Source organism: Candoia aspera, chromosome 5 (genome assembly GCF_035149785.1).
Source record: "Candoia aspera isolate rCanAsp1 chromosome 5, rCanAsp1.hap2, whole genome shotgun sequence".
Taxonomy (NCBI): Eukaryota; Metazoa; Chordata; class Lepidosauria; order Squamata; family Boidae; genus Candoia; species Candoia aspera.
In genome coordinates, this window is record NC_086157.1 from 94,881,127 (window position 1) to 94,895,527 (window position 14,401).

Genomic DNA, 14,401 nt, shown 5'->3' on the forward strand with positions numbered 1-14,401 from the left:
TCTGGGACAATACAGGTAGGTTGTGATCAGTACAAACTGAATAATGCAATATTTGATTTAGTGTGAATTGTAATTGATAACAGGTCATGTTTAATGCAACCCAAAATTCAGTTAATGCAAGGCTAGTGCGTGCACGGTTGGGGTTTTAGATGTTGCTAATCTTCATGTGTGCAAAATAGAGAAAAGATTCATCGGAGGAAAACAGTACAAGTTTTAAAAGAAGAGGCTCTTTATTACATTAGAGCAAAATGTGATGCAATTGAACAACATGAACATGGTCATAGTAAAGGTAAAGGTTTCCCTTGACATGAAGTCCAGTCGTGTCCGACTCTAGGGGGCGGTGCTCATCTCCATTTCAAAGCCGAAGAGCCGGCGTTTGTCCGTAGACACTTCCGTGGTCATGTGGCCAGCATGACTACATGGAATGCCGTTACCTGCCCGCCGAAGCGGTACCTATTAATCTACTCACATTTGCATGTTTTTGAACTGCTAGGTTGGCAGGAGCTGGGACTAGCCACGGGAGCTCACTCCGTCACGCGGATTCGAACCACCGACCTTCCGATCGGCAAGCTCAGCAGCTCAGCGGTTTAACCCGCAGCGCCACCACATCCCTTGAACATGGTCATAGCAATGCTAAAATAGATGTTGGAATGCCTGACTCTATGGTAGAATATTTTTGTTTTTATTTTGCTTTCTATAACTACTCTGTGACTTAGTTTACCATAAATTTAAATTGTTTAAAAATTTTCATTGCCTATTTCCGTCATGCTGGAACCAATTACAATATTTTCCATGGATAATATCACTTCAAATAGTGCAAATTCGAATAATGCAATCATTTTATGGGATTCATTAACTGCACTGAGACCTACCTGTAAGTCTTTTTTTCAGAGACTGTCTTTATACTACACATTAAATAACAAGTAGCTAACCACACTATTGCATATGTGTTATGTGAACCAAAACAATTAATTTATTTCTAGTTAGTGTGCCATGCAAATTCAGAAAACTGGGTTGAGTTAGTCATGGTTCAGTTAATCATTGTATAAACATAGCAAGGTTTATATACAGATCAGGTGCTACAGAATAACAGTTATTCTCATGGAAATTCTGCAGAACAAATTCGATATGATGTCTTGGGTACTTCTATGAATACCCCATGAATCAATCTTGCCATAGACGAATTAGATAATCTTAAATTTGCTACTCCCCCACCTAACAATTCAACTGTGGTAAAAGATACAAACTCCCTTGCATTGAGCTGATGACTTCACAGCCACAACGTATAAGTGGTTTGCCATTGTTTTCTTTTGACACTTTCTTCCCATCGTCCCAGCCTAGCTTAAACCCCTAGGATTTCCTGGTGGCTTCCTATCCAAGGATTAACCAAGTCTGACCCCACTAAGCTTTCTTGGAATTAGCCAAGGCCAGCTAGGTGCTACGTTCAACTGTTGTATCACACACACACACACAAATTCATCTGCTTTCTTCCTCTCTCACCAGTGCAGTACTTAGCGAAGCGCCCGTGGTCAGAGCGGCCCATCGCAAGCCGGTCACAGTGACTCGGGTTCCAGTATACTTTTACGAGGGGGGCTGGGAGCTGGCAGAAAGAGGCAGCCACCGGTCCGAAAAGCCCGTCACTCCTTCCGCTTTCGAAAGCAACTCCCCGTAAATCCGCTCTTGCTCAGAGCACGAGGGAGTGCTCGCGCGTGCGCATCTCTCCCGGAACCATGAGCTGAGGCGTCAGAACTGCACGGTCTCTCATTGTCGCTGCACCTCAACGTCTGGTAGTTGGTTCTGTCAGTTTCTTGAAAGGTGCCGCCCAGAGAAGATTAATGTAGAATAAGGTAATATTATAAGAAACCCGGTCTTCGGCGGGCAGGAAAAAAAAAGTATATAGGAATTGCCGTTTAGCCTTTCCTGGTGAAGCTATGGTCTCCGGGCAACCGCCTGCTACATAAACGTACCTCCGGCCTAAAGTGGTCAACTGGATGCTGCTGGGGAGCTGGGATTAGCCGTATTCTATGCCTCCACTTGGTGGCTGGCTGCTCGGGGTATCATCCATTCTCTCCCCCACTTCTCTGAGACTCCAGGCGAGGAGGAAGAGGTGAGCGCCGCCAGCCAAGACGGAGAGAGTCCCGGACAGGTAAAAGAAGAAAGAGGAAACCCTAATTGGCATATACTGTAGATGTCTTGGGAAAGGGTCAGTCTGCAAAAGCTTATGCTACAATTCAGCTGCTAGACTGTAAATTCCTTTTTTGTAATAAATTAAAAGCCTGTTCCTGGGAATAGCACTTTCATAGTGGGTGGAAGAAAAAAGTCACATAATCCCCAGGTTGATAGGTTCCTTGGACATGGTATTCTAAGAGCTCCTTCTTTCCAAGCGTTATCAATGCCTATTTATTTGCAATCTCCTGAAACCACGCCTTGGCAAAGGGACAAGGCACTTCACCTCAACCTGCTCTTAACCCTGTTTACAGGGGATTGTGTAAAGCAGGAAGATATTTAATAGCAAGACAGAAGGTCAAATTTAACGAGATTTGTGGATTAGTTGTATATTTTTGCTGGGATATTGTCCCAACCCTTCTTATTCCCCCGTTCATTCAAGTAAAAGACAGGATTGTCAGGGATTTAATATTGTTAAATTAATATCTGTGAAAAGGAGTATCAAGAGGATTTTTAACAGCTGTGCAGTCTGGTATGAGTGGATCTCTACTTGTACTGCTTTATTTCATGACAGGGTTCTTGCTTTTAAAACTGTAGGACTGACACAGATATATCTGCTATCATTGCATTTTTAAAGAATAGTAAAGATAGTATGTTCTAAAAGGTGGATCCATAGACATTATAGAGGAGAGACTGGCTGATGCAGTCTCTTGATCAATATTTTCTTGCCTGCTACCATAAAATATTCAGCATATGTTTTTATTTTTTCCATACATAGGATTCATATACAATTCTAATTCAACTCCCTGTTCAAAGAACTCTGGCAAACTGAATATGCCCAGTGTACCTCAGAGAACTCTCAGCATTACACAGTGTTAAAAATCATCATTTTCTCTCCTTAGGAAAACAGAGAAAAAAGGTAATAACCTGATCTAAGGACTGCTTTAACTGTTGCTTCTTCATGTGAACTTTCATTGACTTTTAAATACTTGGATGCATTTATTTTGTAAATGAATAAAAATATTACAATTTTATAAATGAATAAAACTTACGGACATTTAATAAGTTATTTGCTTTCTTCCTAATTATTGACTTGAACAGTCTAATGATGTATCATCTCTGTGTAGTGCAATTTTGGTATTTGGCAATGTGTAATGGCCATAGCACCTGCTAGCTTAGTATAGGATTTTCACAATTCATAAATGTACAAGTGAATTTATGAAACCAATCTCATGTACTTAACAGGGTTTTGCAGGATATGTAAGTGTTGAAGGAATGCGTGATGGCCGACCTGCATTTGAAATTAAACACATTCCTTTGCATTTATAATGAGTGACATAGATTTGACATACTCTGGTCTAGTCATTAAAAGAGGGCCTGCTGAAAGTTCCCTTGTGATATTTTCAGACCATGAGTGACCTGGCAGGTCTTATCTGTAATAGCCCCCAGCTTATAGAATATTCTGCCTGCAGAAGTATGTATAACCCCCATTTTTCTGCAGCTCTGTAAACAGGTTAAAGCTGTTTTATTTCAGTGCACTTTCTACCCCAGCTGACTAACTATGGGAGCCTATCATTTGGAGTTTTATTTTTATTTTCTGTGCATATATTTTGCTTTTGATACTGTTCTGATTAGCTATTTATTTATCGTATTTATTTTACTGTGTATTATAGTGTTTTACAGTTTTATATTTTTATTATGTTTTATTGTAAACTGCCCAGAATCCCTTTTGGGAGATGGGTGGTGATAAATTTGATTAATAAATAAATAAATAAATAATACAATGTATTATTAACTTTTCCTTTTTGTTTGATTTTGTACACTGCTCAAAGTCCTTTGGGATTGGGATGGGTTATAAGTACTATAAATCAATACATAGATTAAGAAGAGATACCTGTAACATAATAACAACATTTTGTACTTGTCATGAGCACCGTTGAGCTGAATGCATCAGCACAACGGCACACATGACAATACCACAGAAACAAGAGTAAGGGATTAAAAGATAAGCAAAGTGACGCACAACAACAGACACAGACCCCGAGGAGAAGGGAACGACCCCGGCCGGAAAAACCAGTAGAGAACACAAAGGGGGAAGAAAGAGCAACAAAGACAGGGCGGATCACGAGGCACACCTGAAGCTGTCAGCGGGAATGCAAAGGATATCGCCCAGCTGACAGCAATCACCAGCCGGAGGAAGAAAACGATTATGAGCGAAGCCCGGGGCACCAGCAGGGGCCCCGCAACCCCTCACCTACCGGCAACGAAGCATACAGGACTTGGGGGGATGACACAACCCAAGGTGGGGGGGGGGCGCTGACCGGCGCGGGCTATTTAAACCCCGCACCGGCGCGCTCCCTTCACTCTCAGCTTTTTCTAGCTATGCACTATGCTGAAATAAACCAGAACCTGATCTTCCCTGAATTAGTGTCTGTTTTACTCAGTAGTAGGCAGCGCATGACAGTACTGTGGATTTTTACCAATTGTAACCTGGCAAAATAAGTTTTGATCTCTAGCACTGAACTCTAATAAACCTCTCAGAGTTGTTATATGAGATGGGCGGTGAATAAATATGATAAATAAATGAATGAATATCAGATAAAAATTTGAAACCCAATCCTACATATGTTTACTGTGCAATAATTTATATGGTGTACATGTCATGCTGTGCCACAAAGAAATTAAGTCTACAGTTCGTTGCGTGAATATATCAGCCAAATCAAACAGACAATGTGGGAACATGTATTATTGTTTCTTCTTTAGGAACTTTAAAAGCATTTGAAACATTCAGTTCCTAAGTCCATATAACTCAATTTTTTTTCTTTCCTTTTTTGAATAGTTTGTTTCTTCCAGAATGGCTTGTTCTAGAGCTTGCTCAGGGGAAAATGGAGGACAGGCAACTTCTCAGAGTAACGGTGGTGATAATGAAAGACAATGGCAGCAGGAACGCCTCAACAGAGAGGAGGCTTATTATCAATTTATTAATGCACTCACTGATGAAGACTACAGGTTAATGAGGGATCATAACCTTCTTGGGACTCCAGGTGAACCTTGGTTTACAATACTTTAAATCTAATATTCTGAATTATCTGCAGTTTGACATTAATATGAATTCAAATAATACTTTAGCTTTTATGTTCAAGTTGCACACAGAATATGCTGTATCATGTAATGTGATAGATAAATGATACCATTTGTTATTCATATGCCTTGGAAATTAATGAGAAATGTATTTAATTTATTCTACTTATTTAAATTTTATTTAATTCTACTTTAAATTTTTAATTTATTCTACTTTAAAAAAAATTAATTGTATTAGCAACTGTTGCTTTGTCTGTTTATATGCATTCAGATAATAAATAAAATTAACAGCATAAAACAAACTCTTTTAGGGGAAATAACAGCAGATGAGCTGCAGCAACGTTTGCAAGGTGCAAAGGAAAATCAGGCATCCCAGTCTGAGCCAGAAAGTAGAGAATGGGAAGGTGATACTGCTGGATGTAAGCTACCTTTCTTCCTTAACAATTCTCTTGATTAGTATAGTTCTGGGAAAATGCAAATTATATACATGCTTCAGAAAAATTAGTATTTACTAGAATCATCAGCCAGCATGCATCATGGGCTTCTCTGAGGCTGTGGAAGAGGACTGTTTGTGGAGAACTGTAGATGGGAATTAAGGAAAACCAGAGTTGGAATTTTTGAAAAAGTGTGTTTGTTGGAAGATATTTGATACTTAATTTGTAGGGGAAAAGCTGCAAAATATCTATGCTATCTCTACAGTTGGCCCATTTCTTTATGTTGATGGTATGTGTGAAGGTATGCTTGTTGGTCAGAAGGGACAGATACTCTGTATATTCTCAGAAGCGTTAAGAAAGCATATTCTTAAGAAAGCATCCAAAATAAATTGTAATTGAAAACTCTAGGGTTTTTTTAGATAATATAAATCTTTTACATTTCTCTTTAACTGAAAACAAATGCCCTGTACATTTATTATGAATATCCTTATTCGCTATTATGGGATGGCATACTTTTTTGGATGTTTTCTTTTTATATTTGACAGTGGACCAAGTGACATTTGGTTAAAAACTTTGGAGAGCACCTGAAGTTAGAAAGTTAAGACCTACTGACATGAAAATTTACAAACAGCTCTACTAATTTAATTTTCAAAAAAAAATTATTCAAAACATTGATAACCTATAATGCAAAAAATAAAAATATATACCTATAATCTCTATCCTATTTAGGTAACTGATACAGCTCATGTGTTATGGTTTAAATTGCAATTATTGGCTATTGACATGAAAATAGAAATTGTATGTAGCTCTCAATTAATGGTGATGTTGGAAAATGGTAGTATATTGGGATACACCTCATATTACTAATGTAAGTAGTACATATGGGTATTATCAAGTGGCAATCATACTTAACTGCCTTTTCTAAGTGAAACCAAACCTAAAATGTATTTTATATTTTTTAAATTACTTACAGATTCAGAGATGCTTGGGGAAAACATAACCAGCAACTCTTTGTTAGAGTGGTTGAACACATTCCATCATACAGGAAATTCCATGCATAGTGGACAGAGTGGGAACCAGACTTGGAGAGCTGTAAGCCAGGCAAACCCAAGTAGTGGAGAATTCCGGTTTAATCTTGAAATAAATATAAATCATGAACAGACCAATGATACTACTCCTGGAGAACAACTGAATGAGTTCTTGTATGGCCATTCCAGTAGAATGCATATGGAAAATAGATCTTTAATTGCAAATAGCCCAGTAGCCAGCCGAACTAGGAGCAGGACATTAGGTAATTCTGTTGGACATGGATTTGCCTCAACAGGAATTGGAAATATTAGTGGTTTGCTGACTCAGAATGCTGAAGAAACTTCTCGATTCTTCTCTGGTAGACTTGGAACTAGAAACAGAAGTTCAGCAGGTTCAACACCCAACAGCCTTTTAGATGACAATGAACACAACATCATCAGGCAAAGGAGAACACAGAGAGTGACACCGGTAAGACTTCACAGAGGGAGAGCTAGAACTCGGAGAAATGCAAGGCAAAGGACAGAGATTTTAAGACTAAGATCAACTTTTAGTAGTCAATTCCAGTCTCTTTTGGAAAGTGGGCAACCAATGAATATACAACAAATACAGGCAGGAGCTAATAGGGCACACATAACCCAGTCCTCTCCAGAACAAACTGAGGAGCAAGCACCATCACTGGGTATAACTTTGGAAGAGGAAGAATCTGTAAGAGCCACAGCTGCATCTAGAAGGCATCCTAGTATTACATTAGATCTTCAGGTGAGAAGGATTCGTCCCAGAGAAAATAGAGATCATGACAGTATTGCGACTAGAACTCGTTCAAGAGTGGGCTTGGCAGACAACCTGGTCACTCTTGAAAGTGATAATGAAGGATTTATTCAGAATGTTTCACGTTCTGAACATGCAGGCATACGGACGTATGTTAACACCATAAGGATACCTCTTCATAGGGTGTCAGATACTGGGCTTGGTGAGTCTTCATCAGTGGCTGTCAGGTCAATTTTAAGGCAAATTATGACTGGATTTGGAGAGCTAAGCTCCTTAATGGATACAGAAACAGGTTCTGAAATTGAGAGGAATAGTCAGCACTTGTCAGATATGCAGCCCCAAATGCCTAACTTGGACACTTTAAATAATACTGATGAATTTAATGCGACTTCACATAGGAATAGATTAACAGAACAAGGTAGCGGGGAAAGGCAAAGGCATGGAGAGACAAATACTACCCAACACCATCAAAATAATAACACACAAAATAGCAGAGCATCATTTGTTGAAAATGGAACACTTCCCATCCTTCGCCTTGTACCCTACCTTTTATTAGAAGAAGATTCTAGTGACAACTTGAGAGGATTAACCAAAGACCAGATTGATAATCTTTCTACCCGGAATTATGGGAATGCCCATTCAGAAGATGATGAAATAAGTAAGATGTGTAGTGTATGCATTAATGAATATGTTGTAGGAAACAAGCTAAGGCAGTTACCATGTACGCATGAATTCCATTTTCATTGTATTGATCGCTGGCTTTCTGAAAATTCCACTTGCCCAATTTGTCGGCAACCTGTAGTAACTTAACATTGCAGGCAGTATATAAACCCTCAAATCCAGAGGCCTCTTTTTTACTGACTTTGAATAATAAGAGGAGATGTTTTAGATATGTTTAAAATAGGAGAAAATCTGATTATTTGATAAAGGACCTACCTAACTTCCAAGTACAGGTGTAAGAGTAAATATTCAAATTACCTTAATGAAATTATATTTTTCTATATAATTTTGTTATGCAAAGCACTTCTGTAATATAGACATTCAGGAGTTTATGTTATTAATAACATACTTTTATTGAGATTTTCATTTGTTTTGTGCAGTTATAAAATAATTTTATTAGCTATTCTATAAATAGTCCCCCTTTTTATGTTGCCAAAGATGGAACATTGGGGCACCTAGCAAAAGGTACTTGTTATTTGAAGTGCTTTTAATATACAATGTATATTTTTATGGAATACACTGCACATTTGGCTTTATTTAAATGTTTTATAGGCAGTTTTGCATGCTTCGTATACCGTTTCCCATTGACACATTACGGTTTAAATTTTAAGACCAACTGAAATTTAATTCAGTCACCTGATTTGGACATTCTGCATTTTAGCATATTCAGCCATGAGGCTAGAGTGGATGATTGCTAATCCACACTTGCCAGTCCTCTGTTCATTTCAGAACATTATTTAAAGAAAAGAAAGCATATATATAATATAGCTTAGCAGCACTTTGGATACAAAAGGAAAATGATGCTTTGGAGTGTGCAGGAGTCTCACGTGACCCTCGGCAACTTCTTGAAGGAACGGTGTCTTGTCTTTAGGTCATGCACCCATCCTCTACACCTGCAGCTTAGCCCTGAGAAAGAGGCTTTGATTAAGTGAGTTGTCAAGAGATGCTACCTAAGTGCCCCTGCGTGCTCCAAAGCATTGTTTTTTCCCTTCAAAGCACTGCACATCCCTGATATTTAATGTATTTGACACACATGAGAACAGACTAATTTTTAAAAGAATTTTAATTTCTACATGAATGAGGGCAATGATAAGTACTTCCTTACACCATGCATGATTCCCTTTTTTTTAAGCAATACTATCAGTTTGCTGTGAACAAAGAGCATGTAACTATCACTATCTTAAAATGGAGAACTTCCTGAGGATTTTGTTGTTAAAGAAAAGAAAATGTATGTTTACTGTAAGATACCAGAAACACCTGTATTCTTGGGTTGAAGGCATATTATACCAATACTTGATAAAGGAATAAAACTACAAAAATGGAAGAATTGTGAATCATTTGTATCAGCTAAAATATGAGTGAGAAAACAGGCGTCATGTCTAATAAGATACATTTCTTGCAACTGGTTCAACTTGTTGAGCTTGGTTTGTAGTACATAGCTTGAGGACAAGTCTCTATCAATTATTACAGTTTTAGAACATCTTGTATGTTGTTTCATCATAGAATGAGATGAACAGTCTAGGGCCCCAAAGCATTTCCTGAAATAATTTTCCCTCTTGAAGTAGTACATGTGAAAGGGGTCTGGTATCCTTACTGAACATGTTAAACAGTGCACTGCAGATGTTAAAATGGTAAATGCTATATTAGGGTACATTTAACAGTAGTCCAGGGTACAAATCATGGGAAAAATTATTCTACACTTTTCTGTCCTAGTCAGACCCCATTTGGACTAATATGTCCAATTTGGGCATCACTGTTCAAAAAGGCCCCCACACTGATGGCATTCCAGAAGGTCTTAAAGACCTGGCTATTCTCCCAGGCCTTAGGTAGGGTGGATGGAACCCTTTGTTAGATGTGTTTGTCATATCTTACTATGTTTGATGTTAGTGGTCCAGATTTTCCATTTTGTTTATTTCCCTTACTGTATTTTTATTTATCTTTTTACATTTGTTTTTTTATACTGTGTGCTGCCCAGCATTGGCCTGGAGCTGGGCGGCACTGAAGTAAAATAAACTAACTAACTAACTAAAAGGACAGTGACAATTAGAGCAACTTCAGAGGATGGTTACCAAGATGGTGAAGGGTCTGGAAACCAAGCCCTATGATGAACAGTTAAAGGATTTGGGTACATTTAGCCTGCAAAAAGTATGACTGGGGAGAGATACGCCGCAGTCTTTAAATATCAAAGGGTTACATAGGTACATAGAAGAAGAAGAAGTGACATTCCCTATCACTCCAGAGGATAGGATCAGCATCAGTGAGTTAAAGCTATAAGGAAGCAGGTTCAGGGTAGACATTAGGAGGAACATTCGGACTGCATGAGCTATAAGCCAGTGGAATAGGCTGCCACATAAAATGGTGAGTTCTCCTTCACTGGAAATCTTAAACTAGAGGCTAAATGGCCATCCATTAAAGATGCTCCAATGGATCCTGTACTGAGCGGTGGGTTGGATTACATGTCCACTAAGACCCCTTGAACTCTGTGATTGTATTATTCATTGATTTCTAGACTTCACTTCTAGATCCTTGAAGTTTCCATTCAATTGATTCTGAGACTACTGGGGAGATTGAAGAAATCTGTTTCTCTTCTTAGAATCATTTCCCAGTGTTGGTATATATGCATTAACAGTGCTCTTAAAGTAAAAATAAGGAATGAAACTTACCTCTTTAATGTGAAGTTGCCTGAATTTGAAATAATTTTTAAAATAAATCATGATCTCCCAGGGAACCCCTAGTGACCTCTTGTGGAATTTTAGGGTTCCACGGAGAAACCCTGGCTTAGACAGTATTAGCAGCTGATATCATGGTGATACATCACAGACAAAAGTTAGCTTCTGATGTTAGAAAAGAAAAGTTAAAATAAATCTGAAGCTTCATTACACATGCATAATTCTACCATGAGCAGAAGCATAAAAACATTAACATATGAGTGCTTTTGTGGATTACAGCTCTTCTGCAAAAGGTTTGTTTTAGCCAATATTTGTATTTACAAGACCCCTCCTTCACCTATGGCTGTGCTTGCAGAACAACTAAACCGTGGTATGCTTAACTACGATTAATAAACTACACTGCCTGGGTGCACACATTGAACTAAGCCATAAAGTAGGAATGGCTGCTTTTTTTAAGTCTGTGAACCAAACACACCCTCTAGGTTTCCTGAGTGGACTTAGGAGGCCTTCTGGCAAAACAGTGTGAGGCAGAAAAATATTTATATTTAACCCAAAGCTTCATGTTTTACAGTCTGTGAAATTAAGACAAAAAATGAGTGCATTTCCACAGAAGCTTATCACAACCAGCCTTCTTTTGCTGTTTTTATGCCAAAAGTTAGTTCATGGCAATTCAGCCATTTTATCAGCCTATTTCAGCAGTTTGAGGTCAGTCTATTTTCTGGAAGTTGGGGAGGAGATGAAATGGTGAAAATGTGTGCATTGTACCTCATGAAGTCTTACTGAACATATATCTACTCTTATTCTGGGAATTTTTGCACACACACAAATATAACCACTTTGATGCTGAATTTCACCCCAAATTTGGGATGTTTCAACAGTTGCAAATAAATCACATGCAGCCTCTAAAATTATCATAAAGTATAGCATGCAAATCCCGATGTCTGGGTTCATTCAATACGCTAAGCCAAACCAAAGAAAACACATTATGTATTACTGCAATGTATGAACCCAGTCTAGCTGTAAACGAGTGCAGGGAGCATCTATTTCAAGCTTCAGCCCTAAAGCAGGATACATCATCTGCTCACTACTTCAGATTCCATCCCATTTCTGGATAACAAACCTATTTTACATTACCACATTAAAAATGTAAGAAGATTGGATCATTCTTTTTCCAAAAGTGACCATTTAGATTCCTCTGAGAAGCCAATACTGTAAGCAAGGTACTCGATATTCAGAGACATCATATATTTCAGTATTAATATTCCATTAGGTAAATGGCTAACAGCTCCTAAGAGATCAGTGCTCTGTATTGGGCAGTGTTATTCCACGACAGATTCAAAAAATATTGCTAATAACTTACAAACTAAGCTGTGAAATATACTGTTCTTAGTATGGCAAGGGATGCAGGTTAAAGTAATAACTTAAACTGAATGTTGGCTGATTGGGAAACAAGCATGTTCTATTGCTTCCAACACAGGAATATCCATGGTCCCCAAATCCTCTTCCTTTGGGGCTCCTTTGATAAGAAGTCAAAAACGTATTTAATCACTCATAAAACCAGTTGTTTGACACTATGCTCCCTCCATTTGGTAGAGTAAAAAAAAAAAGGCTTATGATAGATGGATGAATCAAGACTGAGATCCTTTCGCATAGCAATATAGGGCAATGTAACCTATATATTACTATGAACCTATATACATAGCCCTATATTGTCCCAGTTGGCTCCCCCAACCACACACAATCCTGCAACTTATCTTGTTGATCTCTAAAATCTGTGCTGATTTAGAGCTGGTTAGTTTTTGAATGGGAGATCACCAGGAAGTTTCTGAGCTACACGTTAGACTGGGAAATTGAAAAAAAAAGCCAAAATAGGATAGTAGCAAACCACTTTTATATTGCCAAGAAAAATACATGCATATGTCCATAAAGTTATCAAGGATTGAGCTCAACTCAGAGGAGATTTTCTTTACTAAGCGGCTAGCTCGTGAACCTGGGCTCAAATATCATCGCTATCAGGAGCTCCATAGATGCCTTTCAGCAAACTATTATTTCACCCTCGACTTCCCATACATACTATGGGATCAAGCCAGCATCTCACCTAAGCTTATAATGAGGATGATTTAAATAATGTATGCAGTATTATCAAAATTAATACTTCTTTTTTGTTTGTTTGCCCTATAGAAGTTTTCAAAATTTGAATTTTACCTTAACATTCTGTTACAGAATGTCTGCAAACAGCATGCTTGCAACATCAGAAATCACATGAAGAGAGATCCTTTGCTCCATCAGAATCCCATGGGAACAGGAAGACTATTTGGGGGGGTCACAGTTTCTTTCCTTTTTCTTTCCTTTCTTGTATCTCCAACAAAAATAATGCTCAGTGAGCCCCCTTTTACTGTTTCCTCAATTTTTAAAAAAACAGCATAAACAAATACCTGTTTTTTATCTGTTTTAATTCCTGTTCTTTATCTGTAGTGACCTCTAGTGTCTTCCAACAAACAACTGTGCATTAGATCTGAATACAAAGCAGAAGAACTCAGAAATTTGTGTGTGTGATCATATTCTCTCAAGCAAAAAAAACCAAGAGTGTAATTCCTTCTAGGGAAAGGAATTGGGGAAATTCCTTTTGGGAAAAGGTGTGGAAGGCAGATTTTGCTGCTGTTAAAAGTCAGGAATTCCTCTGAAATACCCCAGGAAGTATGCCAGCATTAGAAGATAGGCTCCCATTTTTTTCTGCCAATAATTTGGAATTACCCCTTTTTTTGCTTGGCATTATATGATGTCAATATGAGATTCCATGATTGACTGATTGATTGATCATGTGCCATCAAGTCATTTTCGACTCCTAGCAACCACATAAATAGATCTGTTCTTTCATGTCCCCCAATGGTGCACTCATTGCCACTGTTACTGAGACCATCCATCTTGCTATTGGTCAACTTCTTCTATTTCTTTCCACCTTTCCCAGCATTAGAGCCTTTCCCAGAGAGCTGGGTCTTTGTCTATCCTACATGTGTCCAAAGTAGGATAATTTGAGCGCAGTCATTTGTGGCTTGAGTGGGAACTCCGGGTTGATTTGTTCGATGATCCATTGGTTTGTTTTCTTGGTTGTCCACAGTATTCTCAAGAGACTTCTCCAACACCAAAGTTCAAAAGCATCAATATTCTTTCTATTCTGCTTCTTCAAGTCCAACTTTATCTTCCAAAGAGTGTCACAGGGAATACCATGACTTGTACAATTCTTAGATTTGTAGGTAGAGATGCATATCTTTTCCAAGGCCTTCAAGGATTCTAGTCTGCAGCATATTTACAAAAACTAAAACTGAAAGCCAAAACCACCCTTCTACTCTGCATTGTATATGTTGATGTTAAAGGGTGGGTTTTTTGCAGTGGGGGGAGCTTTGGTGGGGGCGGTTTGACAGCCAGGTGTATGATTCAAAGCATGTGGACAATTAGAAAAACATCCTAAATTCTTGGAGCACCTGAAAACGGGCACACACATTTTTAGAGACATATATAAGAGTCAGAGATGGT

At 38.3% G+C, this 14,401-nt stretch overlaps 1 protein-coding gene across 1 annotated transcript; it reads left to right on the plus strand.

Annotated features, from left to right (window-relative positions):
- The first annotated feature begins 4,981 nt into the window (after positions 1–4,981).
- Positions 4,982–9,525, plus strand: RNF6 (ring finger protein 6). Its single transcript, XM_063305754.1, has 3 exons — positions 4,982–5,210; positions 5,559–5,666; positions 6,655–9,525. The coding sequence occupies exons 1-3, from the start codon at positions 5,021–5,023 to the stop codon at positions 8,286–8,288; spliced, it is 1,932 nt and encodes a 643-aa protein (XP_063161824.1). The 5' UTR covers positions 4,982–5,020; the 3' UTR covers positions 8,289–9,525.
- Positions 9,526–14,401: the final 4,876 nt, after the last annotated feature.